At 49.0% G+C, this 25,979-nt stretch overlaps 1 protein-coding gene across 1 annotated transcript; it reads left to right on the forward strand.

Annotated features, from left to right (window-relative positions):
• Nucleotides 1-11,167: 11,167 nt before the first annotated feature.
• LOC131479962 (phospholipase A and acyltransferase 1-like) lies at nucleotides 11,168-20,827 on the forward strand. The gene is made up of 5 exons (XM_058662231.1): nucleotides 11,168-11,367; nucleotides 15,762-15,885; nucleotides 16,831-17,093; nucleotides 19,227-19,335; nucleotides 20,490-20,827. The coding sequence occupies exons 1-5, from the start codon at nucleotides 11,359-11,361 to the stop codon at nucleotides 20,825-20,827; spliced, it is 843 nt and encodes a 280-aa protein (XP_058518214.1). The 5' UTR covers nucleotides 11,168-11,358.
• Nucleotides 20,828-25,979: the final 5,152 nt, after the last annotated feature.

Genomic DNA, 25,979 nt, shown 5'->3' on the forward strand with positions numbered 1-25,979 from the left:
TTCTGATTCTCAGATCTGCCAGTAGATGTTTTAAATTAGTCCAGCCTGCCTAACCCCAGTCTTGACTCACATATATGCTGGCAGGTACAGTAACCCGGCCAGGTCTGGTCTGTTCTTTGCATTGGTTCTTGTGTCCATCTGCAGGGACTACATCTTGGCAAGGGAATTCCGTAAGTATCAGATTTGTCAGCAGCAGATCTCACACACCTGTAGGTCCTTGGCCCAGGTTGACTTAGTCCACTTCTTGTCTTGGTCCACACCTATTTCAATTGTTTTTGTTGGGACTTACAGCCCAGCCATACTTGGTCGATGCCCATACACAGCTCCAACGTGGTTCAGCGGGAGCCGAGATTTAGCCCAGTCCATTCTATACCCACCCTGGCTCTCAGAAGTACCACTGGGTGCTGGAATCCACCCCAGTCTGGGACTCTCCAGACCCAGTTCACACCCCTGCCGAGGGAGACTGAAGCCATGACCAGTCCAGACCACTGTCCCCATTCTGACTCTTGCGCTCACCAGAGGGAATCCCAACCCAGCCAGGACATCGCCTTAGATCCCCAACCAGGCCTGTTCCCAGACACAGATCTTGTGCATGTCAATGGATATTATAGTGCTGTAGGGGTAAGCCCACATAACTCCACACATTTTGCCCCCTGGATCTGATTCTCTCAAGTGCTGGTTAGTGTAATGGTCTAGCCTAACATTGCCAATCTCCTGTTCCAAATCTCACTGGTGGTTATGGGGATCCAACCGCACCAGGAATCCAGCCCTAGCCTCAGTGTGTGCCAGTGAGTTGCAGTCAGTGGTGGTTGATGTTATATAGCACAGCTCAGGTCTCCCACATGTGCTGCTGATTTGGTCTGACACGTAAACGTCCGTCCATGCCCTCATTCAAACCGCTCTGTCACAGTACATTCCGTTACCTACAAATACAATGTCCTTGTCTATGGAAGTCACTCAGAAGTCATTTCTCACCTGGACATGAATCCTCAGGTTCCTGAGGCCTGCATCAGTGTGGACTTCAGACCTCCTGTAAGCCCACATCCCCAAGTGCCGAGAGTGCAATGGTAGGTGGCCTGAGTGCTTTTCCTGGTGCCATTGGTGCTTGGGGCCTCCTAAGAGGGTTTAAGTGGTCCGACTGCCTGCACTTGTGCTGGACCAAAAAACACGCAGGCAGGGAGTGCCCTGCTGCCTGTGGTTTGAGAAGACTTGAGCTTGAAACACGAATTAGTCTGTGACCACAGAGTCGTGGGCTACTTCTCGCACTCCTCTCAGCCTTTCTCTGCTTAGTGCAGCTGGAGGGGTTCCACAGAGCACCCCAGGGCCTTGGTGCCTCTGACAGAATGTGGGGTCCTTGTCTCTGGATTCTGCTGTGAGCATAGCTCCTGAGATGTCCTGTGGGTTGTCAGGCAGAGTCTGGTCTGAGGGCAGGTCCTTTGTTTCTGGGGGATCTCCCCGGTGCTCTGTGGATGGGTGACTTCTGGGGGACACAGACAGTTCCTGGTGGAAGGGTTGCTGGTTGTTGGGAGAGGGAGAACAGCAGTGCTGTGTGCCTTGTGTGAAGTGCAGTGTTGTACTTTGCAGAGTGAAATTGCTGTCACTAAACTTTTGGTGGGATTTTTAGCCATCTGAGTATGTTTGTCCATGGTGAGGCACGAACTCTCTCCCCGCTGATTATCATGAGGAGATGAGCCCTGACAGGCCCCCCCAGGCTGAGCTGCCGTTACCAAGCCAGCATCTGTGCTGTGGCCCCATCTACATCATCCTGATTTTTCCGTTGCAGTTTTCAGAGAAGCCACTGCCTGGAGACATCATTGAGATTTTTCACCCTGACTGTAAGGATTGGGCCATCTACATGGGAGATGGAGATGTGATCCACCTGACTCCTTGCTCAGGTAAGGCCAGCTGAAGATGTGATTTCCCACATATTTGTTAAGGGTTGGTGCTGTGCATAGCAGGTAAAGTTGCTTTTTCAATGCCAGTGTCCCCTATGGGTGCTGGTTTATGTCTTGACAGTTGTACTTCCCATCCAGCTCCCTGCTAATGGCCTGGGAGAAGTGGCAGAATCTGGTGCAAGTTTCTGGGAGGCCACCAACGGCTTAGATATAGAACCCATTACTCTAAGTTGTTGGGGTCTTGGCTCTTCCACTTGCTCGTGATGTGCACTCAAAGTCAGCGGCCACTCTTTGTCCTCTCTGGAGTGCTCTCAGATGCCTGGATCCATGTCAGATACACTGATGACTGTGGTTGAGCAGACCTGAGCTTGAAATTCCAATCAGACTGTGACCACTGAGTGACAGGTTGCTTCTCCCTTGGTGCAGGTGGAAGGGTTCCACAGAGAAACTGAGGGCTTTGTTGCCTCTGACAAAGTGTGGGGTCCTTGCATCTGGGCTTTGCTGTGAGCACAACTCCTAAGATGTCCTGTGGGCTGTCAGGGAGAGTCTGGCGTGAGGACAGGTTCCTTTGTTTCTGGGGGATCTCCCTGGTGCTCTGTGGATGGGTGACTTCCAGGGGGACACAGTCAGGTTTGTTCCTGGTGGAAGGTTGCTGGTTGGTGGGACAGGGAGAACACCAATGGCATGTGCCCTGTGTGACATGCACTGTTGTACTTTGCAGAATCAGTTTATTGTTACTTGGCTTGCGGAGGGATTGAAAATCCTTGGATCACGTTAGCCCAAAGTTACCTCTGCATGAAGAAACCATTAGAAATCTTTACGTCGAAGAACAGTGCTTCATTCGGCACCTCTTCTCTTTCACTGTTGATGGTAAGGTCTGGTTGAAGTTTATGAAGAATCAGATGGCTGAATCTAGGGTGCCCTGCATTGAATATTCCTACTGCACAATTGTAGGTTCATGAGTCATTGGGAAGGAGGCAACTGCAATGAATTGAGTCCTGCCTAAACTCTTCCAACAATACATCTCCGGCCAGTTTCCTGAAGTCTTTTACTATGAAGTGATAGTAGTTTCCTTACCAAGTATTTTTGAGATTAAGTGGGATGTTATGTGTAACATGCTTCTGTACAACCCCTGACCTGTCATAGATGATTAGTAAAGTTGTTTGCTGCATCTCACTGCTTCCTTGCTGAGTTTTATTCCTGGGTTGGGTAAGGACCCTCTCAGTTCTTGACTGAGCCCCACACCTTCTGTAGGAGTTGCATATCCATGTCAAGACATCAGCCATCTTTCCTCTAGTGCCTCCTCTACTGGTCAGCCCTCAGTGGGATAACAAATGTTCATGTGTGACAGAGTTTGGGCTTAGGCACATGTTACTACCTGGGGAAATCACAGCAACTGTGTGTTCCAATTGTAGTGAATTCAGGTACGTGAGTTATCTGCCTCTCACATGTCTCCTGGCTGTCCTCCAGCAAGGGTCAGGTGTGGTCTTGGAGAAGAGAAGACAGGGTCCTCAGAACCTTTCATGTTAGTTTTCTCCTTCTGCAGTCAGCCATGCGGCCACCTCTGCCATGAGCAGCTCCCCACTAGACAGCAGCCTCTGCAGGAAAGCATCACCCTGCTCAGCCAGGGTCCAGGCACCGAATGTCATGTGACCTCAGGGGAAGGGGAAGACCTTCTCTTACACTGTGTGTCACTCTTCCCAGCTGCTCTAGGATCAGCCCATGCCTGGAGCATCCAACAAGGTGAAGATCAAGTCCTTTCCTGGGAACACTGGATCTTCCCATGAACATTCTTCTCCCTTTTTTTGTGCCCAGGTCCAAGTTCTGAGCACTGCAGGCTCCTCTTCTTTGTAACAATGACAGAATTTACAGTTTGATTTTCTATAGTGTGTATTTGTATAATCTCTAGTCTAGGAATTGTCATAGTGCAGTCAGATACCATGATGCTTTTTCTTAACCCATATCAGCCTGGAGTCTCTCATGATGAGATCCACATTAAAAATTAACAAGAGGAAGATCTAGAAGGCTGAGCAATTGCGTATGTGAACTTAAGTAGAAGGGGGAAATAAGAGGGATAAACTCAAGTGCCAGAAATGCACAAGCAACTTCAAACTTGAAGTGGTTTGGGTGGAGGTGTGTGTACGGGTATTAGTTCAGATGTAAGGGTTTGGAAACAGGGTTGAAATATCTCTACTGGGATTGGAAAACATCGGTAGTGAGAACTGAGGTCTTTACATAAGGTTGAATCCCTTAAAGAAATAAGCCTTAAGAAATGGAAAGTTGAAAATTTATGAAGGCTATACAAAGTAGGCCAGGTATGTCTGAGGTGCTGGGGCCAAGAGTGGTTGGAAATCTATGAGCCGTGCACAACCACATGGCAAGACGTCACAGGCACCTCAGGGAGCTCATGACACAAGACACCCTTCCAGGGTTGATGGGGCAAGGGCCTTGCAGAACAAGAATGTCAGGGGCCACTCTGAGCCACAGGAACAGCCAAGATACCTCCTACGTCTGTCATCAGTTGTGGCAAAGAAAGGCTTATGGAGACTGCTAGGAAACCTAAGCAGAACACTCCCAACCGATATCCAGAGACTCATCTGGAGAAAAAAAAATATGAGGCTACACCCAACCAGCCTGAATTTACTCTGGCTTATGAATGTACCAGTGGATACAATAGCTTAGCTCAACCTGGCTCTTCCCTTAACCCAGCTCACATGCAGACCAATAAGTGTTGTACTCTTGCCTAGCCTGGTTGGCCTGGATCCTAGATCTCACGCTTACAGGCAACAGCAATAGTTCAGCAGAAGAGACCTCGCTGCCTTCCACTGGGCTCGTCTCCCTCATCCCAGGTCTTACGTGTACTGTTGGGTGCTGTGGCCCAGTTTGGTGTGTCTTGCTTCACCTTGGCATCTGCCAATGAGTGCTGTAACGTGGTTCCACCTTGTCTGTTCCCAGTTCCAGCTCATGCTGGTTGGTGCTACAGCTTAACCCAGTCAGCCCCCAGTCTCGGCCTTAATGTCAACTGACTACTCTGTGGCAAAATCCAGCCTGTCCTTCACTCTGCTGGTTCTCAGATCCTCCAGAGGGTTATGAAATGGCCAAGCCAGGCCTCCTCAAACACCTGACCCACACTCATGCTGATGGGCACTGTAGCCTGGTCTGAACTGTTCACAGTCTTGGTTCTTGCACTCAACTGCAGGGACGACATCTTGACAGTGGACTTTCCCAAGCTCTTATATCAAGTCACTTCCCACTGGCAGATCTCATGCACACTGGATCTTTTGCCTGATTTAGTCCATCTTACATCCTGGCAGAAATAGTGGCTTTGCCAGACTAACCCTCACACATTCCAGTTCTTATTGTTGGATGCTACAGACCAGCCATACCTAGTAAACACCCAGAAACAGGTCTTGTGTGATACAACAAGTTTTGAGACCTGGCCCACACCATCCTACTCCCACCCTGGTTCTTGTGAGCACCAGTGAGTGCTGGATCCTAGTCCAGTCTACCACACCCTAGACCCAGGTCACATCCCTGCTGAGCTACACTGCAACCATGTGCAGCCCAGTTTGCCACCCCCATTCCATCACTCGTCTATACTAGTGGGAATCATGACCCAGCCAGGGGGTTCCCTTGGTACCTCAACCAATCTGCTACCAGCCATGGGTCTTGTGCATGCCAGTAGTTGCTCTTACCCAGCCCATCATAGCCTATCTCCTGTCTTGGCCTTTGTCATCACATGCTGCAGCCTGGTCTGATCCAAGCCACCCTCAGTCCCAACTCTCACATATATGGGTGGTGTAGCCCACTCCTGACTCATGAAAGCCAGGAGGTGTGATAGCCTAGGCCAGCAGGACCTGCAGTCCAGCTTGGCTCCAGCACATGCCAGTGAGCTAAAGTCTGGCCCTACCCTGCCCAATTTATACCCTCCCCTCAACCAGAACTAACCCAAACACTTGCTGACAAGTGGAGCTACTTGAATCATATGCTCACCAGCAGGAGGGGAGTTACTCAAATTCCTCGACCAGGCCACTCCCAAACCCAGTTCTCACATGTGTTGGCAAGTGATAGGCTCTTGCCTATCATAGTGTGTGCTGGTGGATGTTGCAGCCTGGCTCACCCCACACCCTATTCTTTGGTGTGCCTGTGGTTGCTGCAGCCTGGACCAGATCAGCCTGACCCCAACTCTAGTACCTGTGAGAATCAGAGGGTTCCATGGTCATGCCTGCTTAGCCCATCACGACTCCAGTTCTTGAGCAAACCAGTGGGAAATTGCAGTTCCACAGGGGTGATCCCATATATCCCCCACGTACCCCAGGCAGAATCTGCCCTCAGACATGGTTTTCTTGTATGCTAGTTAGTGTCATGGCCAGCCTGACATTACCCATGCCCAACGACATTCACTGTGATCTAACCCTGGCAGGGAGGCTCCCTCAGGTTACTTATAAGGATGTCTCAGAGTGATTAGTTCTCTCTGCTTTTCTTTATCTGAGAAATATTTTATTTTTCCTTTATCTCTAAAGGATAGCTTTGATGAATAGAATACACTTATTTAGAGCAGTTTTTAAAGAATAATTTTGCTTATCTTACATACAGATCTTCCATTGCTAGTTCACGCCCAAATGTCCATAATGTCCAGAGCTGGCCCAGGATCCAGGAGCTTCATCAGGGTCTCCCATGTGGTGGCAGGGGTGCAAGGACCTGAGCTTTCTGCTGATCTCCAGGCACATTCTCCGGGAGCTAGATCACAACTGAAGCAGCTGGAACTCAAGCAGGCTCCCACACGGCATGTCAGTGTCCCAGGCAGCAGCTCTATCTACCGCACCACAATGCTGGGTGAGCCAGGCTACGTTGCTGAATGCATTTCTCCTGGCTTCAACATATGTCTTCTTTTGTTAGAAATTTTAAGATTTACTTATTTGTACTTTAAAGACAGAATTTCCGAGTGGAAAGACAGAGATCTCCCATCAGCTGGATCACTCTCTAAATAGCAGCAGCAGTGGCTGGAGCTCAGCTAGTCCAAAGTCAGGAGCTTTGTTTGAGTCTCCCATGTGGGTACAGGAACACAAGGACCTAGGCCACCCTCCAGTGCTATCCCGAGTCATAAGCAGAGCTGTATTGGAAGTGGACCAATCAGGATTTGAAGTGGTACCCATACAGGGAGAGGAGAAATCTGATACAACATGGGGCCAGCCTTATTCAGCCCTGAAGTAGAAGGGTATTTCAAAAAGTTCATAAGAGATGTAACTTTAAAAATACATTTATTTGGTGCAAAAAACCCCCCATATGATTTTCAAAAGCTTTGTTGCATAATCAACTTACCTTTCAATGCCATTTTGCTAGAAGCTTTTGGAAGTATTCTCCCACTAATCAGAGTTAACAATTTCATTACCATCAGTAATAATCTTAGATCTTTTGGTGGGGGATGAATACAGTCAGTTGTAACTCCAAATGCTCTCCTGTAACTCCACGTCCTTGGTTATCTTTTCATTGACAACAAAAGCCACACAGAGAAGACTAAACATCGTTCAGCTGCATTACATGGGGTCTCTTGAAAAGGCAGCACTGAATACACATGAGGAGGTTAGCCACAGAGGGCCACAGAGGAACTGTTTTGGATGATAATTGCATGTTGTATACATTAGCCATGCTGGAAATCTAAGGCAACTTGTATCAATTGTACTTAACAGTAGCCTCCAACAACGACCACTGTGAACACACACAGTAGTGTGTACAAATGTGGTGGAACAAATGGGTTTTATCACTAGTTGCAGCAAGGGAAAACACACTCTCTGGTGGAGACTGAGGGAAACCTGGGTGTGTCTCAATAAGAGGAGGTTAGAACAACCTATTGCAGGATTTGAGTCTAGGTTAGGTAAGTTATAGAATGAAGCAGGATATACTATGTTGAAGATTTCTTGGCCCCCCAAAAGCAGATCATGATGCCCGAGGACTCTGAATCTCAAACCTTCTCGCCAGACTGAGAATGTTGCAGGGAGCCGAATCAGGGCTGGTTCTGTGGCTAAGCCTTGCTGGCTAGCGTGCCTGGAGAGATGTGAGGTGTTTTCATCATCTCCCTCTTCCTTTAGTTTGATCATATCTGAGTACGGACAAAGTTCTGTTAGACCCCTTTTCTAGTTAGATGAGTTTGTTTACTGGTGCTGATTCCTGTAACTCAGAATTGCTTATGCAGCTGTTCGGAGGCTGGTGGTTTTTCCCTTAATTCCTTGTGATCTACCATTAGAAGCAGCTTGTATGCTATTGTTTAGTTAACTTGTAACTTTTATCAGCCTGCTTGCTTTGCAAAAAATGAGTATAAGATGCCTAGAAAAACTCAATAAAAGCATGCATTGGTTCTGCTTGTCTGTGCACCCCTGTGTCCCAATTCTTCTTGGTGTGGACATCACACCTCAAGTTCCGGTCCCCATTAGAGGGACCCCTGAGGGTTCTATGGACCAGATGGGTTAGAAAAATGTCTAGCTTGTTTTCTTAGCAAATTGCATCTGTCTGGGAGGCAGACCATGAGCATGAAGGTGAAGCTGCAATTAAGAAGGAAAAGGCCGTCATTTCTCTCAGCCGGGTGAGTCATGTTTGACATTTGGTGGTTAATCCAGTGATCTTTGATCTGCGCTTAAAATAAATTCACAGGAGCCCTGTTTGCTTTCACTGTTTCTGGATTCTAGAACAACGTTGACATTGCTACTGTGTGCAGTAAGAGAAAGGCATGGCTTTCTTGTGAGTACAAGGGGCTGCATTTGTTTATTTATTTACTTATTTATTTATTTTGCTCACACCTCAGTTATTGTAAAAACAAAACAACAAAACAGCAGTGAGAAAAACAAAGCAATTCATGGTCTGCAAAGGAGTCACTCATCTGACACCTCTAACAGTGACACCTCTCAATTCTTTCCCTCCTCTGAGAGCTCACAGCTGAGAGAGCTGGGGCCAAGAGCAAAACCGCAGCCAGAGTCATGCAGGTGGTCAGTAGTGAGAGTTCCAGCAGCTGTGTCGCCGTTCACAGAAACGCCCTGTCAGCCCTGCTGAGCCAGAGGAGAAAGATCTTCTGGCTCATTTAATCTTCACCAAGTCCTAGGAAATCCAATAATTCTCATCTATGTTTTAAGAGAGTGATTTGCCCAGAAGCTCGTGGAATGTGAGGGCTGGATGTGGTGCTTGCTCTGTGCCAGACCTTTGTGGAGTGGCTTTTGCCATCAGCACTTCCACAGACATGCCGATCACACTGATGCTGGAAGCTCAGGCTTTCCATGCTTCTCTCCTCTGAACCCTCACCACGATTGTCCTGAATGTGCCCTTGGCAGCGGTGTCAGCTTTACCTGGCCAGCACCCCAAAACTTTTCAACCTCTACCTCTTCCCACGCCTAGCTGACACTTGTCAAAAAACAATCCTGTGACTCAAAGGACAAGGAGTTAGGGAACAGAAAGTGCATTTGTGTTGCTCTTATGTGGGAGGCAGGGGGATGGTTGGGCAGTGGGAATGGCGATCCTGATACCCAATGTCGCTGACCAAGGGAAGGAGACCAAAACTGTTGTAGGGAAACACAAGTGTAGTCATGTGACCTCCAGCATGTTAGGGTGTGCAGGGGTGTCAGGAGAAGAGGGACAAGGAGAGGGCCCAGCTGCTTGTTGACCTCCGGCCAACTGATGAGAGCATGACAGACAGGTGTCAGACGGATTACTTGCATCATGCTGGTGGAGCATGCTGGGTTCTTTTGCAACTTCAGTTAGTATTCTCAGGGCCAGATTCTGGAATTCACAGGGAAGCATCATCTCTCTGTGGCACTGGACTGACATGCTAATAAGTCACAAGCTCAGTGGTAAAGTCCCATAGCCATTACCTGTACCATGCAACTTCTGGGAGCAGGCGAACATTGCCTGGACAGCTTGCTCTGACTCTACAATTAGCGAGTTTCTGTATTCATAGTCTTTGAAGCTACTGTTTTTGGCTTTTATACAGGGAGAGTCAAGTGGGATTTCCTACACAAAAACAGGAGCCCCAAACAGACACAACCTGCCAGCCTGCTTCCTCCGTAGGAGGCACTAGGCAAGTCCAGTGGGTCCAATGGGAATATACCCAGAGTCACTGTGCTCACTGAGAAGTGTGGTGCAGAGATCCTTGATGAGTTAGAACTTATAACATTAGAATTTGGGTAGGGGACCAAGAGTTTCTTTGTTGAAAACACGTGAGACAACTCTGTGAAATCCCCATTCTCAGGCAACAGTCCACTTGAGTGCTGGAGACATGAGTAACAGTAAAACCAACTCCAGCACAAGGCAGTGGAGCTTTCCAGACCACACTTCAGGGAAGGAGGGGTTGACATTTCCCTGCCTCTGAAAATTTCATCTTCTTGGGACAGGAGTGGTTGCCTGTGGTTCTTATTAGAGGAGATTTCTGATTTTTCCTTAAAAAGATGTAATCTGTTTGAAAGTCACACTGACATAAGAGGGGCAGCCATGAGGATTCAAGGGCCAGGAACTCCTTCCAGATCCCATGTGAGTGGCACTGGTCCAAATACTCAGGCCCTCCTCTGCTGCTTTCCCAAGTGCATTAGCAAGGAGCTGGATTGGAAACAGAACAGGATTTGAAATGGCACTCCAACAGTTGAAGCGGCAGTTTAGCTCACTGTCCCATTGATATTTATTTGACTTTGTTATACACACACACACACACACACACACACGCGTGCGCGCGCACACGGAGAGGTATAGCAAAACACTCTGCCTTGCTCATTCTGTTATTGAGGATTTCCACTGATTTTCTAATTTTCTCTATTGCGTCCTTTATTTCAAATAGCTTGGCTTGATTTTGTTTCAGTGCTGGTATTTCCTGTATATAAGCAGCCCGCTTTTTGCAATAAAGTTTCCAGTTCCGGTTCCTATTTTTCCCCATTTTTGTGTGTATGCCTCGTCACTAGTGCCGCTGCAGGTGAGTGACATTTGGAGCGATGGCATCAGCCTATCCCTCTGACTTCCTCTTTGCCTACTGGCGATACCAACCTGCCTCCTGGCCCTGGGCCTGTTGCCATCTTGCGACGGCCCTTCATATGCATGTGGGCGGCTCCGGCGCACCACTCCTCACATCAACCCCTCCCCAAATTGTTGCAACAGCTGTGGCTTGGGTCAGGCCAAACCTAGGGGCTGAAACTCCATCCTTGTCTCCCACTGGGTGACAGCAACCCAGGAACTTGAACTACCACATGTTACCTCCCAGTGTCCAAGCTGGCATCATGCAGTGGAGTCAGAACTCAGAGATAGCTGTGTCCCATAGCAACTTCTTTATTGCACCTATTTTTGCCGTGTTGGTTTTTGAAATGCTTCATCGTTGCTAAAGCATCAGAAGGAAATTGAAACTGAAACTTCAGGCTTGGATATAAAGCTAGCCCAGGAGCAGCTGAGCTGCAGAGCAGCTGTGGACATTGAGCGGCAGACACCATTTTGCTTCCAGATGGAGCTGGTAAGTCCCCTGGAAATTCCTGGGATTAACTCTGCAGTGGGGATGGGCAGAACCCTCCTGGCCTTGGGCTGATTTTGCTCTGGACTTTGCTTTTAAAGATTTATTTTATTGGAAAGTCAGATTTGCATAAAGATACAGAGAGAAAGATCTTCCATCTGCTGGTTAACTCTCCAAGTGGTCACAATGGCTGGATTGAGGCTATCCAAAGCCAGGTTCTAGGAGCTTCTTCGGGGCCTGCCATGCAGGTGCAGGGACTCAAGGCTTTTGGCCATCCTCTACTACTTTCCCCGGCCAAAAGTGAGGAGCTAGAAGGGAACTGGATCTTCTGGGACATGAACCGGTGCCCACCTGTGATCTCAGTGTACCCAAGGTGAGGATTTTAGCCACCAGGCTACCACACCAGGCCTGAGAAAATATTTTAACAAAAGTTTATTTAATTGAAATTACTACACATGTACACATGTGCATGCACACACATGCACACACACAGAGAATGAGAGAGAGAGACAGAGAGAGACAGAGAGAGAGAGAGATTGTGTGCTAAGCCCGCAGGACCAGGGCTAGATGGGCTCAAGGTACATTCTTGCTGTTATTGAAGGTCAAATACGGGCAGGGGCTGACACAGTGTGGGGGTGGGGCACTAGGCCAGTGGTAGGGCCAGGCCACCCCTTACATCAGAACCAGTGTGCTGCCCTGCTTCCTAGACTCCAGCTGGTTCTTCAGCTTCCCACAGTCCCCTATGATGGAGTCCTGACAGTGGGCTTATTTGTTTTAGGATGAAACTTCTCCTCTCAGGTGGTCTAGATGGGGACCCAGAGATGCTGCTGACAGGCCTTGGCCCTAGTTGCAAACACTGAACTTTATTCTGCTCCCAGGTTCCTCCAGGTCCCCTACCGTGGCCTGGCCTGGCTGCCTTTTGGTGGAGCTAGGCACATGGCTGGCTCCCTCTGCCCAAGAGACTGCAGGTGTTGGTTGGGGAACAGGAGGAGGCAGGTAGAGCCCAGCTCCTCCTCCCAGCTGAGTGATGTGGGTGAGTCCCTGCATCCCTCTGATCCTGCATTTCCCCACCTGTGCACTGGGCCAAAAATGTCCTCCCTGGGACTGTGGGGAGGCTGAAATCATCCCAGGATGTTTCCTGGCAGAAAGTGGCTGTGTGAGTGGGCTCCCTCTTCCACTGCACCATCAAGTCCCATCAGGTGCTGCCAGTTCCTGTCTGCCAGACCATGCTGTCTTGCACATCAGCCTTCTCTCTCCCACCCCACCCTACAGACTCCTCTACTCTAAGTCCCCACTGGGGGGCTATTATTTGAATCTTCTTCTGTAAATAGCAAAGTCTAAAGTCCTGCTTCTTGCATCTAGAAGTACCTTGATGGGACCATGAGCTCTGGGGCCACATGCTCTAAGCCCCCAGACGGGACATCCATGGCTTCTTGTCCATGCTGCCATTGAGAGGTAATGAGACATTGTCCTACAAGGCACTAGCCTCCTGCTTCTGAACCCTGCCCTTCCTGAAGTGGGACTGCTGCCCAGGGTTCTGGTTAGATGACAACATGGAGGCTTCTAAGGCAGGGACAGGAAGGAAAAGCTCTCCCCTGCTGTCTCAAGGGTGATTCCAATCCCTCCCTCCCCATCCCCCACCTCACCATCGCCATGATCCTAGTGGTGCCAGCAGAAAGTCACCTGCTCTACTGGTTGCTTTTAGGAAACAACCAGTGCCTATGTGCTGGCTTCCCTTTGAGGATGTTTACCATTTACAGACCTTGTAAACAGGATGGAAAAGACCCCAAAAGGAAACTCTGGGCCTTGGGGTTAGCAGGATCCAGGCACTGCCCTGGCTGTGGGAAGTTCCTGGGATCCTCTTCCTGTAGCTCTGTGGTGGGTGATTGGACAGTTTTCCTGGAGAAATGTCCTTGTCACTTGGAAACTGCTCCTTGTTGGACTCTGTGGCCAGCAGGGCAGAGCTGGCCTCTTCTGTGATGTGCACAGTGGGAGGTCCAAGCTCACTATGTTGGGAATGGGAGTAGGTGGAGGAGCAGAGGGAGGAACTCCAGGGGTCTCACCTGCCTCAGCCAGAGGCACTGCTCATCAGACACAGCTGGGGAAGGAGCCAGCCTGTGGCCTTTGGAGACCTTGGGTCTCTGGAAAGTTTGGGGTTCCCCACGTTGTCTGCCTCTGCTCCTGACTGGGGCTTTGTCTTCTCAGCCCACAACAGACTATTCTCTGTCCTTCTTACTCAGTGGCATTTGTGCTAACTTGGGAAATGCCATGAGGGTTGGTGTCGTGGTGGGGGGGTGTGACTGCTGCCTGTGACACCAGCACCCACTATGAGCATTGCTCCTGTCCCAGCTGTTCCACTTCTGCCCCAGCTCTCTGGTAATGGCCAGGGAAGGCAGCAGAAGAGGGTCCAAGTGTTTGGGTCCTTCCTACCGAAGCTCTTGGCTTCTGGCTTCAGTCTGGCTCAGCCGTGGGCCCGTGAGGTCATTTGGGGAGTACACCAAAGGACACTCTCTCCCTCTCTCTCTCTATCTCAAAGAACCTCTGTTAACTAGTTCAAATAAACAAATCTTATTTTTAAAAAGAAAGCAAGCAATGCCATGGGAATGAGTTACCACAGTGAGTTAAGCTGCTGCTTCCTGTACCAGCATCCTATGGGGCCTTGTTGGAGTCCTGCCTGCCTCAATTCCCTTCCACCTTCCTGCTAACTTGTCTGGGAAACCAGTGGAAGATGGCCCAAGTACTGAAGCCCCTGCCCACATATGAGCTCGACCCAGATGGAGCTCATGGCTCCTGTATTCAGATTTGCGAGCCCCAGACTTTGCAGACATTGGGGCAGCAAGTAAAATCAATCTCTCTCTCTCTTTCAAAGAAAATCTTCAAATAAAAAAACACCATTTCAGTGTTCAGCATTCTTTATGTTCCCTGCTATCAGTCCACACAGGCAGAGCTGGAGAAACTCAGGGCAGGTACAGTGGCTGAGTGTGTGCGGCTGGGCTCTGGCTTTGACAGGAAATGAGCCTATTCCAGGAAGGCAGTTGTAGACTCTGGGCAGGGGCCCTGTGGGCATCACCTGATCCTTGGAGGAGATTCAATGCTGGCCAGGGCCACCAGGGCTCTGCTGGCCAGAGAGCCATTTCCTTCCCAGGCAAGGCCCAAACTCAGTGTCACAGATCACCAGCTGTGATTGACAATGTCTGGACCAAACTTCAGAAGTTCCTTCATGGTCCCCTGAAAAAGGACATAGCTGCCTCAGGCCAAACGGCAATCTTCTTTGTCTCCCACCTTTGATCCATTCCCATACCAGGCTGCTGGCTGGATCCTGGGGAAGCATTTAACCAGGACTCAACTCCAGGGGATTTCCAGCATAGAGGGGCATAGTAGGCACAGGCTCCTGCGTCCCAGTGTTACTTATGCAGAGAGGGGTGCAGGAGCCAGCACCTGGGCCCAAGCGCCAGGTGAGTAGGGAGGGCAGTTCCCAGGACCAGGGGATAGGGAGGAGTGTAGGAAGGGTGGATGTGAGGAGGTGGCTGGGGCAGAGACCCCAACAGATATGCTGAGCAGTAAAGTGGGGCGGTGGTGGTAGGGAGGTGAGGAGGTAGCGTTCATGGGCCTAGGGGCACAGAGCCCAGGGAGGGGGATGAGGAAAGAGGAAGGCTGCTCACCAGGCAAGGGCAGGGTCAGCTGCCTAGACCAGTTGTTTGCCAGGAGCTGGCAAGGAACCACATCAGGAGACAATCCAGGAGCAACATGGGCTAATTTTGGGCCGCTGTCAGGCAGAGCCTGGCTGTGGGAGAGGGCAGCTCCCTCAGGGCTGTGACTGGACAGTGCACTAAGATCCCACTGCACGGTCAGGCTCTAAGAGGTCAGGTGCTGCCTGGTCCTGTCTCCCAGGCTGTGCTGTGTGGGGGATGTGAGGGATAGGTTTCCTGCTGGCAGGTTAGGCGGGGCTGGGTCTGAGGAGTTGCTCCTTGGCTGGTCATGGAAAAGATGGGTGGGAGGATGATGAGGGGCTGATGGTCTTCGAAGAGCAGAGGGTGGACCTCCCCCTCCCACCTGCCCAGTACTGCTCCCAGCCTTGTTGAAGGTACTCATTCTCCCTGCCTTGGTGTTGGGGAAACACACACACACACACACACACACACACACACACTCCCAGATCAGACCCCTCTCTCCCACCCTGAATAGTCATTTCTTCCAGGCTGGCCTGCTCCAGTTGCCCCTTGGGGAAGCTCAGGGCAGGTACAGTGACCGCAGGATTGGGGTTCTCATGGCAGAACAGAAGCTCTCTCGTCCCCTGGTTCTCATGAGGAGATTAGCATGGCCAGGATCCCAGGTTGAGCTACATCTCCCTAGCCAGTGTGTGCTGTGGCCCCTTCTACACCATCCTGGTTTCTCAGTTGCAGTTTTTTGAAAAGCCGCAGCCAATGCCTGGAGACATCATTAAGATTTTTCACTTTCGCTATACGGATTGGGCCATCTACGTGGGAGATGGATATGTGATCCACCTGACTCCTTGCCCAGGTAAGGCCAGCTGAAGGTGTGATTTCCCACGTATTTGTTAAGGGGTTGGTGCTGTGCACAGCAGGTAAAGTTGCTATCTACAATGCCAGTATCCCATATGCATGCCTGTTCAAGTCTTGACTGTTGCACTTCCCATCCAGCTCCCTGATAATGGCCTGGGAAAAGTAGCAGAAGATGGTATACGTTTCTGGGTCCCTGCCACTTAGCCTAGAGACTTTGATCCAGGTCACTCAAATGGGTGCAGGGTTCCAAGGTTTTGGGCCATCCTCTACTGTTTTCCCAGATCACATGTAGGGATTCTGGTGGATGCACTAGGCTATTGCATCGGACCCTGGCTATTGCTTTTCCCCCAGCAAGCGTGTCCCTACAGGACTAAGCAACCACTGTCACCAATGTCAGAACAACACATTGGCATGTTTTCCTTCTCCTTTTTAAAAAGTTTGTCTGAAAGAAGACAAGGAGATAGTGAATGAGCCATCAGACTTCAATCTGCTGGTTTATTTCTCAAACGTCGGTTGCCAGAAACCTGTAAATCCTTCAGGTTGATCATGTGAGTGGCAGATGCCCAGGCACCGGGGTCATCTTACACTGCTTTCCAAGGTGCTTTAGCAGGGAGCTGGACCTTGAGTGGGATGGCTGGGACAGAGACTGGCGCTCTAATTCGAGATGCCAGCACCAAAGCAGCGTCTGATCCATTCCACTACCAGTCCTGGGATGACGTGTGTACACACTTAGAATGCAATGTGGCGACACCATCATATGATGCCATTGAAGACTACATGTAAGACATGTCACATATTCACACGTTGTTAAGCACAAAGAGCCATCTGTGATTCCTCCAGTCTTTCCTGTGGAAGCTCAGTCATGGGAACTTCTGTCTTTGTTCCTCCTGCTTTCTGTTTTCCTCCCTGTCTGCTGGCTTCTCTTCGTTATCCCCATGGGAAGATTCCTACAATATCCTTGCTAACTGCTTCAGCTACCTGAGGGGCAAGGCCAAGGCAACCGAGGAATCCTTGAAGAACACGGCAGGATTCCGTGTCTACAAGGTACATAATCACCTGGACCATAAATTCAGACCTCGGCCTGTGAATGAGATCATTGCATCTGCAAAGAGGCTGGTTTGCAACAGTGAGGAGTATCAATTCCTTATTGAAAATCGAGAGAAATTTGTCGATGATCTACGATATGGCCAGAAGCGTAGACCATTGGTAAGTTCTGCTTGGGGATATTCTTTTTTTCAATCAGTCAAAAATGATTTCTTTAGACTTGCTTGGTATTTCTTATTCTAAGAATACAAACTTACACCATGGTGTTCATGTTGTAGCACTAATAGTATACACACAGCAATTCTGCAGTACCTGGCATTTTTAAAGCTCTCAGCTCCTCAATTCCAGACAAGGCAATGGACTTGGCTTTTGGCAGGCTTCCCATGGGGACCTGGGCTCATGAAGTTTAGGACACCTGTTCAGTTCATGAAACTAAGAGGAGGATTGCAGCCAGGTGTGGTACACTCTTGGAGAATACCTTGAGGTTTGGGAAAATGTCCCGAAGGATCATGTGCATGGGAGTGGGCAGGGGAGCCCGGTGTAGATGCTCTCCTAGTACACGCAGACAGCCAGATCCTTGCCTTGCCACTGGCCAGTGGAGAAACCTTCGTGAAGTCATTTGTACCATTTGTGACTCAGTTTCCTCACCCACAAAATTGGAGCAGGTGGCCCAATCTGGTCTGAATCACAGAATTCTAATGATAGGGAAAAATGTGTGAAACCTAGGAATCCCTGTTTGCAGGTGAGCTCTGTTTTGAAACGCCGTTATTTCTGGGGGTGGCCCAGGCCAGCATTTGCTATGTCTGTGCTGCAGAGGCTCCAAGACTCTGCCACAGCTCCTCAATGGGGCTCCCATTATTGTATACCTGCCCCTGGTATGCATCAACCTCCTCCTCCCTCATTTACAGCATCCCCACAAGCACAGATTGGCTTGCTGGCCTCTCCTAGGATGGCCCCATGTTTCTGTCCCCTGCTCTCAGCTGGCTGGTTGTCACTCCTCCCCAGGAGCTGAATCGGCTGGTGGCCTTCTGGAGTGCCAGGTGTGGGCTCCCTCTGCTGGTATTCTGTCCACCTGCAGAGACCTGCTGTGGTCTCTTCCAGGGCACCATCCCCTCCCCACCTCCATGCGGTGCTTAAGTTCACTTTTCTGGCTGGATCCTGATGGAGAAGCAGTCTGTATTCTCTTTATTGATTATAATACCCCTGTTTGTGGTGGTGGATGAGAAGTAGGTGTGTGTCTAATGTGTTTGTTGGCTGACCCATAGCCACTTACCTATGCACTCAGATACATACCACTGTCATTTACCTCCTTCTGAGGTAATAGAGTCCTGAGTGTGGGGTACTTCCCACAGATCCAGCTGATGCCCTGTGGGTGGTATGAACCTCTCAGGGTTGCTCCTTCCCCTTGCCATTATTGGTTTAGGTCAGAGATGTCAGTGGTTCTGACCAATGAAGGATGTGAACAAGTAAGCTTGAGGATCATGGGGAAGATTTTACTCCTCAGTGAAGGGAAGCCCCTGCTGGTGAGATGAGTCCTTTGTAGTTCTGTGGCCAAATGGAGTGTGCAGGCAACCCTGTACACATGGGAACCACGTGATGGGAAGAGCCCATGTCCCTGGGGGCTTTGGCAAGCTATTGAATCCAGTGTGAATCATCCTGCTCAAGAGACAAAGAATGTTGGGGCCGTGGCCACTGATGAGTGTTAGGTTGGCAGGTGCCATGCATGGAGCAGGGCCCCAGAAACGGGGGAACAGAAAGAGGAAACAGAAAGCATGCCCCATTGCCTTGGAACAGACTGAAGTTTGGTGTGAGGCACCCCTGTCTCAGAGAAGGGAAACTGGATGTGGAGGAAAGCAATGACTGTGGTGGACTAGCATGTGCAGCAGGCAGAGAGAATTGCATGGCTGAGGGGTTAGGGGTAAGTCCTCTAAACTGCCAGCACTGGTGAATGGGAAACCTGGTCTCCCTTGTCAGAATGATGAACTGTGGCACTCAGTGATTAGTGAATGAAGCTTAGGCTACCCCCATGAGCAGCTTGTCCTAAAATACACAGAATGAACAAGCAATCTCACAGATGTTGCCTAGGCTGGGTCATGAAACAAGTGCACAGCAGGTATAATCCCTGTTCCTGGTGCCCTGTCAGGGGTCATCTGGTGAGTCCATCAGTCGCTAAGTCTATACTTTCTGGATTCTCCCTGGGGACTGCTGGGTGGTGGGTGGGCAACCGTGTAGCCGAGCTATAGCTCCCTATCCCAAATCACTGGTGCGTGCTACAACCTGGTTCTTGTTTTTCAGTCAAGCGAAAGCCCACAGCCTGGAGACCTCATTGAGATTTCCCGCCTGGGCTACCAGCACTGGGCCGTGTATGTAGGCGGTGGCTATGTGGTCCATCTGCTCAGTTCAGGTGAGCATGAGTTGCTAACCCACCAGCTTGGCATTGAGAACTGTGACCAAGAGCTGCACTCAGTATTAGACTTGTTGACTTCCGTTCTTCTTGGTGTGATTATATCCAATTTTTTTATTCTTTAAACAATGACCAAATGTCTTAAGTTCTGTTCTGTCCAGATCTATGCCAGGAAGTAAAAAGGGAGAAGAAATATCTCTTTTGCTACCAGGTCACCAACGTCCTCAAGATATTGTACAAATTGCCATAGTTCTGGATTTGATTCAAAACTTTATGCCTTGACTTTTGACCCTTGGGTATTTTACTTAACTTTTCTGACGAATTGTTCTGGAAAATGGAGAAGGTTTGTCATTATTATTATTTTTTTAACCGAGAAGAAGTTACATAAACTAGAATGAGACTTATTCCTTCCTGGAATTTAATTTATTTTAAGATCTTTAAATAAATCAGACATGATGCACAAAAAGATAAATATTTCTCTAATGTACTTGTCTACAAAGTACATTAGATGCCTAGCAGTAAGATTCATCAAATCAGTTAATGTACTTGCATAGAGTAGATTACCATGGGAGCCATTCTCTCCTATAAAACATTGCACATTTGCTGCTATGGGAACATGTGGTTAATACGCTACTAAGATTCAGTTCATAAAGGTGTTGTGTGTTAAATTTTTTTTTTAAAGATTTATTCATTTTATTACAGTCAGATATACACAGAGGAGGAGAGACAGAGAGGAAGATCTTCTGTCCGATGATTCACTCCCCAAGTGAGCCGCAACGGGCCGATGCGCGCCGATCCGAAGCCGGGAACCTGGAACCTCTTCCGGGTCTCCCATGCGGGTGCAGGGTCCCAATGCATTGGGCCGTCCTCAACTGCTTTCCCAGGCCACAAGCAGGGAGCTGGATGGGAAGTGGAGCTGCCGGGATTAGAGCCGGCGCCCATATGGGATCCCGGGGCTTTCAAGGCGAGGACTTTAGCCGTTAGGCCACGCCGCCGGGCCCTGTTGTGTGTTAAATTGAACATGTAAAAGGAGTGAAAGAGGAGAGTAGGGAGGGCAAGGCGAACTCAGAAGTCAAGACTGCAGTTGCTGTGTTCTTTCTCCTCCTCTTCCTCTGCTCTGCAGCACCTGAACCTGTGTCTGTCTGTGATTCCAGGTCTGTTTTCATTCATCTCCGGCAGCAAAGACAGTTCACCTATACCTTTCAAAGGCTCAGTGAAGCGCGAGCTCCTGGAGGAGGTGCTCAGAGGAGACAAATACTCAGTCAATAACCTTTTGGATGACAAGTACCGCCCAAGGCCTGTGGAAGAGATCGTCAGGCTGGCTGAGAGCCTAGTGGGAGGAATTAGCTTCTACAATGTGCTATTGTCAAACTGCGAGCACTTTGCTACAAAGCTGCGATATGGCAAGCGCAACAGCAACCAGGTTAGATCCAGGGTAATGGCGTTGGGAGGTCTCTGGGAGTTGTGTTCACAGAGGGAGGAGCAGCTGTGAGCAAACACCTCTCATGCTTAGATATCAGGACTGGCTGTGGAAGCAGTGTGCCTCATTAAGATGGAGGCTGTCTTTCTCTGATTGGTGGCTGGGCCTTTTGGGACCCAGAACCCCTGCTTAGCTTCAGAGTGTGAACACACTCACTTTGCTGCCACAATCAGTGCTTTGTGTCCACTGGCTACCCAATGTTTTCTCCTCTGTGGAAAAAAAAAACATTTTAAAAAAGGATTTATGTATTTGAAAGGCAGAGAGAGGAGAGGAGAAGAGAGGGGAGGTGAGGAAAGGAGATGAGAGGAGAGAGAGAGAATAAGATCTATCTTCCATCCTCTGTTCTATTCCCAGAAGGCTATAGTGGTCAGGTATGGTCCACACTAAGACGAGGAGCCAGGAGCTTAATTCAGGTCTTCTACATGGGTTTGGGGAACCATATGCTTGGTTCATCATCTGCTGCTTTCCCAGGTACATTATCAGGGAGCTGGGTTAGAAGCAGAAAGCCATTCTCACATGGGGTTCTGGCATTTCAGGTGGCAGCTTCACTGGTTGCACAACAGTACCTGCTCCCATCTTCTCTTTGATGAGCATGTTCCAATGCAGATAACCTTCCCAAGGCTCCTCATCATGGTGAGGGGAGGACATCCTGTCCAACCCCCTAGAATAGCTCACTAAATTGTGGCCCCAATGCTGGGTGGAAAAGTGACCAAACTAGCTTTCTGACAGACTTGCTTTTCTCATCCAGGAAGTAGAGTGAGTGCCTGTGTGCCATCCCCTTGGTGGTTCGTGCTGGGGCGGGGGGCGGCGAGGTGAAGTGGGTAACAAAGAGTTGTGAAAATCAGGAGGTGGTGCTGGAGTCAGAGCCACTCTGCCTGACCTCTGTTCCTCCCCATTACCCTCAGAGAAGCACATGTCTCTTATCCCAGTCCATGGAAGAGGAAGTTGAGGCTACCAAGGGCTTAGAGCATAGATCCTATTACAAGAGGCAGGTGTGTTCCATTTGCTGCCATGAGGGCCTGATGTGCACTCAAAGTCAGCGGCCCTTCCTCATCCAGCCTGGGATGCTGTCAGCTGCCTGGATCCCTCCCAGATACAGACCTGCCTGTGGTTGAGAAGACCTGAACTTGAAACCCCAATTAGTTTGTGACCACTGAGTGTCAGGTTACTTCTCCCACTCCTATCACCCTTTCCCTCCTTGGTGCAGGTGGGGGTTCCACAGAGCACCCTGAGGGTCTTGTTGCCTCTGACAGAGTGTGGGGTCCTTGACTCTGGGCTGTGCTGTGAGCACAGCTCCTGAGACATCCTGTGGGTTGTCAGGGAGAGACTGGCCTGAAGTCAGTTTCCTTTATTTTGGGGGGATTTGCTGGGTTCTCTATGAATGGGTGACTCCCAGGAAACACAGCCAGATTGATCCTGGTGGTGGGAGAGTGAGAACACCAATGCCGTGTGCCCTGTGTGAAATGCACTGTTGTATTTTGCAGAGTGAGAAGGCTTTCGCTTGGTTTGCATTTGGATTGATAATCATCTGAGCATGTTAACCCAAAGTTATAACCGCATGAAGAAGGCTTTAGAAATCATTGCCTCACAGAACAGCACTTCCTCTCAGCACCTGCTTCTCTCTCGACGGTGATGGAAGTTCTGGTTGAGTTTCTTGAAGAATAAGATGGATGAATCCAACATACCTTGCATAGAATATTCCTGCTACTCAATTCTAGGCTTCTGAGTTCCAGGGAAGAAGACAACTGCAATGGATCAAGTACTCCCTGAACTCTTGCAATAACACAAATCTAGGAAGGCTCCTCATGCCTTACTTTCATTTTCTTTCCTTTTACTGCTGGAGTAATACCCGTGTCCTTACCATGTATTGCTGAAGCTGAGTGAGCTGGTATGTGTAACATACCTCTGAAAAACCCATTGCCTGCTGTATATAATCAGTAAACTTGTTTGCATGTGTCACTGTTGAATTTTTGAGTTTTATTCTTGGGGTGGCAAAGCAACACACTACCTGACTGAGCCCCACAGCTTCTGCAGGAGTTGCATGTCCAGCTCAGGACATCAGCAATCTTCCGTCTACTGGTCAACTCTCAGTGGAATAACAAATGTTCATGTGTGACAGAGTTTGGGCTTAGGTACCTGTAACTAGTTGGTGAAGCCACATCAACTGTGTGTTCCAATTGTAGTGAATTCAGGTGCGTGAGTTATCTGCCTCTCACATGTCTCCTGGCTGTCCTCCAGCAAGGGTCAGGTGTGGTCTTGGAGAAGAGAAGACAGGGTCCTCAGAACCTTCCATGCTAGTTTTCTTCTTCTGCAGTCAGCCATGCGGCCACCTCTGCCATGAGCAGCTCCCCACTAGACAGCAGCCTCTGCAGGAAAGCATCACCCTCAGCCAGGGTCCAGGCACCAGTGTCATGTGACCTCAGGGGAAGGGGAAGACCTTCTCTTACACTGTGTGTCACACTTTCCAGCTGCTCTAGGATCAACCCATGCCTGGAGCATCCAACAAGGTGAAGATCAAGTCCTTTCCTGGGAACACTGGATCTTCCCATGAACATTCTTCTCCCTATTTTGTGCCCAGGTCCAAGTTCTGAGCATTCCATGCTCCTCTTCTTTGTGACAATGACAGAATTTACAATTTGATTTCCCATAGTGTGTATTTGTGTGATCTCTAGTCTAGGAATTGTCATTGTGCAATCAGATACCATGATGCTTTTTCTGAACCCTTGTCAGCCTGGAGTCTCTCATGATGAGATCCATATTAAAAATTAGCAAGATGAAGATCTAGAAGGCTGAGCAATTGCGTATGTGAACTTAAGTAGAAGGGGGAAATAAGAGGGATAAACTCAAGTGCCAGAAATGCACAAGCAACTTCAAACTTGAAGTGGTTTGGGTGGAGGTATGTGTCGGTATTAGTTCAGATGTAAGGGTTTAGAAACAGGGTTGAAATATCTCTACTGGGACTGGAAAACATTGGTAGTGAGAATTGAGGTCTTTACATAAGGTTGAATCCCTTAAAGAAATAAGCCTTAAGAAATGGAAAGTTGAAAATTTATGAAGGCTATACAAAGTAGGCCAGGTATGTCTGAGGTGCTGGGGCCAAGAGTGGTTGGAAATCTATGAGCCGTGCACAACCACATGGCAAGACATCACAGGCACCTCAGGGAGCTCATGACACAAGACACCCTTCCAGGGTTGATGGGGCCTTGCAGAACAAGAATGTCAGGGACCACTCTGAGCCACAGGAACAGCCAAGATACTTCCTACATCTGTCATCAACTGTAGCAAAGAAGGCAAAGACATGATGCTCCTGCACATAGACACCACCCCACACACAGGGCTCTATTGGCTTAGAAGGAGGTAAATGACAGATGGGTGTGTGAGTGTGTAGGTAAGTAGCTATGGAGACTGCTAGGAAACCTAAGCAGAACTCTCCCAACTGATACCCAGAGACTCCTCTGGAGGAAGAAAGCCTTTATCCCATAACAACAATCCACCAGAAGTAATGGAATCAGGAGCTTCCATGTGCGGGTGTGGGGAAGGAGCAAGACTTCCATGACATGGCCAGAGATCTGCCTGTGAGGGCAGAGTACAGGAGAAGGCAAGAGGAGGCCCAAGTGGCTGACCCCATGTGCAAGAGGATATACATGTTCTGGAATACACAGGTGGAGTGCAGTTTGGATGGGGTTTAGTGTGCATGAGGTCTTCTGGGAAATTCATGAAATCCCAAGTGACATTTAGCTTCCTGTGTTCATCATGGAGTCTCCTCCCCAGTCTTGGATGAGATGCAGGTGCATCATGGGAAAATGGGTGTACTGGTTTTGGATTTAAGGGGCTGGAATCAAAGCATGTCACTGCGGGGCAGAAAGAGTGGAGAATTTTCCAGATCATATCCCCCTTACTTCCTCCCTAAGCTGGGGCCTCTTTCATGACGACTGGACTGGCTAAGAAATTGCATGTGCCGAGTTGGAGAGAGTCAGGATGACTCCCAGGTTTTTTTTTTTTTCATGTATTTTCGTTGCAAGGTCAGATATACAGAGAGGAGGAGAGACAATGAGGAAGATCTTCCATCCAATGACTCACTCTTCAATTGACCACAACCGCCAGTGCTGTGCCAATGTGAAGCCAGGAGCCAGGAGCCTTTTCCAGGTCACCCACGTGGGTGCAGGTTCCCCAGGCTTTGGGCCATCCCCGACTGCTTTCCCAGGCCACAAGCAGGGAGCTGAAGAGGAAGTGGAGCTGCCAAAATTAGAACCAGTGCCCATATGGGATCCTGTTGCATTCAAGGCGAGGACTTTAGCCGCTATGCCACTGCGCAAGACCCAGACTCCTAGGTTTTTATTTGAGCCATTAACGGAAGGTGGGTCTACTGGAGGACTATAGGCAGAACAGGATTGGGGGTGGTGGAGAGGTGACAAGTCCCTTTCTCTTTCAAATATTTATTTATTTAAAAAGAGAGTTCGAGAGAGAGAGATGGGATAGATCTTCCACTTGATGATTCACTCGCCAAATGGCTGCAATGAGTAGGGCTGAAAAAAGCTGGAGACAGAAACGTGGAACTCCACTGGACTTGCCATGTGGGTAAAATTTACCTATATTACCAAAGAAACTGATCAAAAATCGATTTCATTACTGTGTCATCCTAAGATGAAGCACATAGTGAACAAGTAAATTACAACGGTGAAAGGAGGATGAATGGAAACATAGATGAAGCAAAGGTCAAAGGTCATATACTATCATTGGTGACCTAGAGTAGCGAGAGGCAATCTGGAATCTTAGGCTAATATAGACCTGGTGATGAAGGAGTAAGATTATAAGCCCACTTAATTTATGAATGTACTACAAAAATCATAAAATACTAGGCTGAAACATGTGTTCTTTCACTTTTTTCCTCCTGGCTTGCATTGTTCTGCCATCTGCTTTCCTGATCAGATGCCAGATATGTGTGGTGCTAGCCAGTTCTGTGTTTGGTGAGGGTCCTCTTCTTGCTGCAGCCTCACCTGGTGGAAATGGTGAGGAAGCTCCCAGAAGTCTCTTGTGAAGGCTTCAGTCATGGTCACGATGACTGTGTGATTGCCATTGCTTCCCTAAGTCCCATGTCCAGACACCATCAGCTTGGTGATTAGGGTCTGAGCATATGAATTTGTGGAATCATGGATGGAACATT

The sequence above is a fragment of the Ochotona princeps genome, chromosome 4 (assembly GCF_030435755.1).
Source record: "Ochotona princeps isolate mOchPri1 chromosome 4, mOchPri1.hap1, whole genome shotgun sequence".
NCBI lineage: Eukaryota > Metazoa > Chordata > Mammalia > Lagomorpha > Ochotonidae > Ochotona > Ochotona princeps.

Bases quoted from the DNA above. Each gene is read 5' to 3' on its own strand.
- LOC131479962 (XM_058662231.1), top strand. The intron at 15,886-16,830 runs GTAAGGCCAGCT...CCCCATGGGAAG, and splicing joins CCACCTGACTCCTTGCCCAG to ATTCCTACAATATCCTTGCT. The intron at 17,094-19,226 runs GTAAGTTCTGCT...CTTGTTTTTCAG, and splicing joins GCCAGAAGCGTAGACCATTG to TCAAGCGAAAGCCCACAGCC.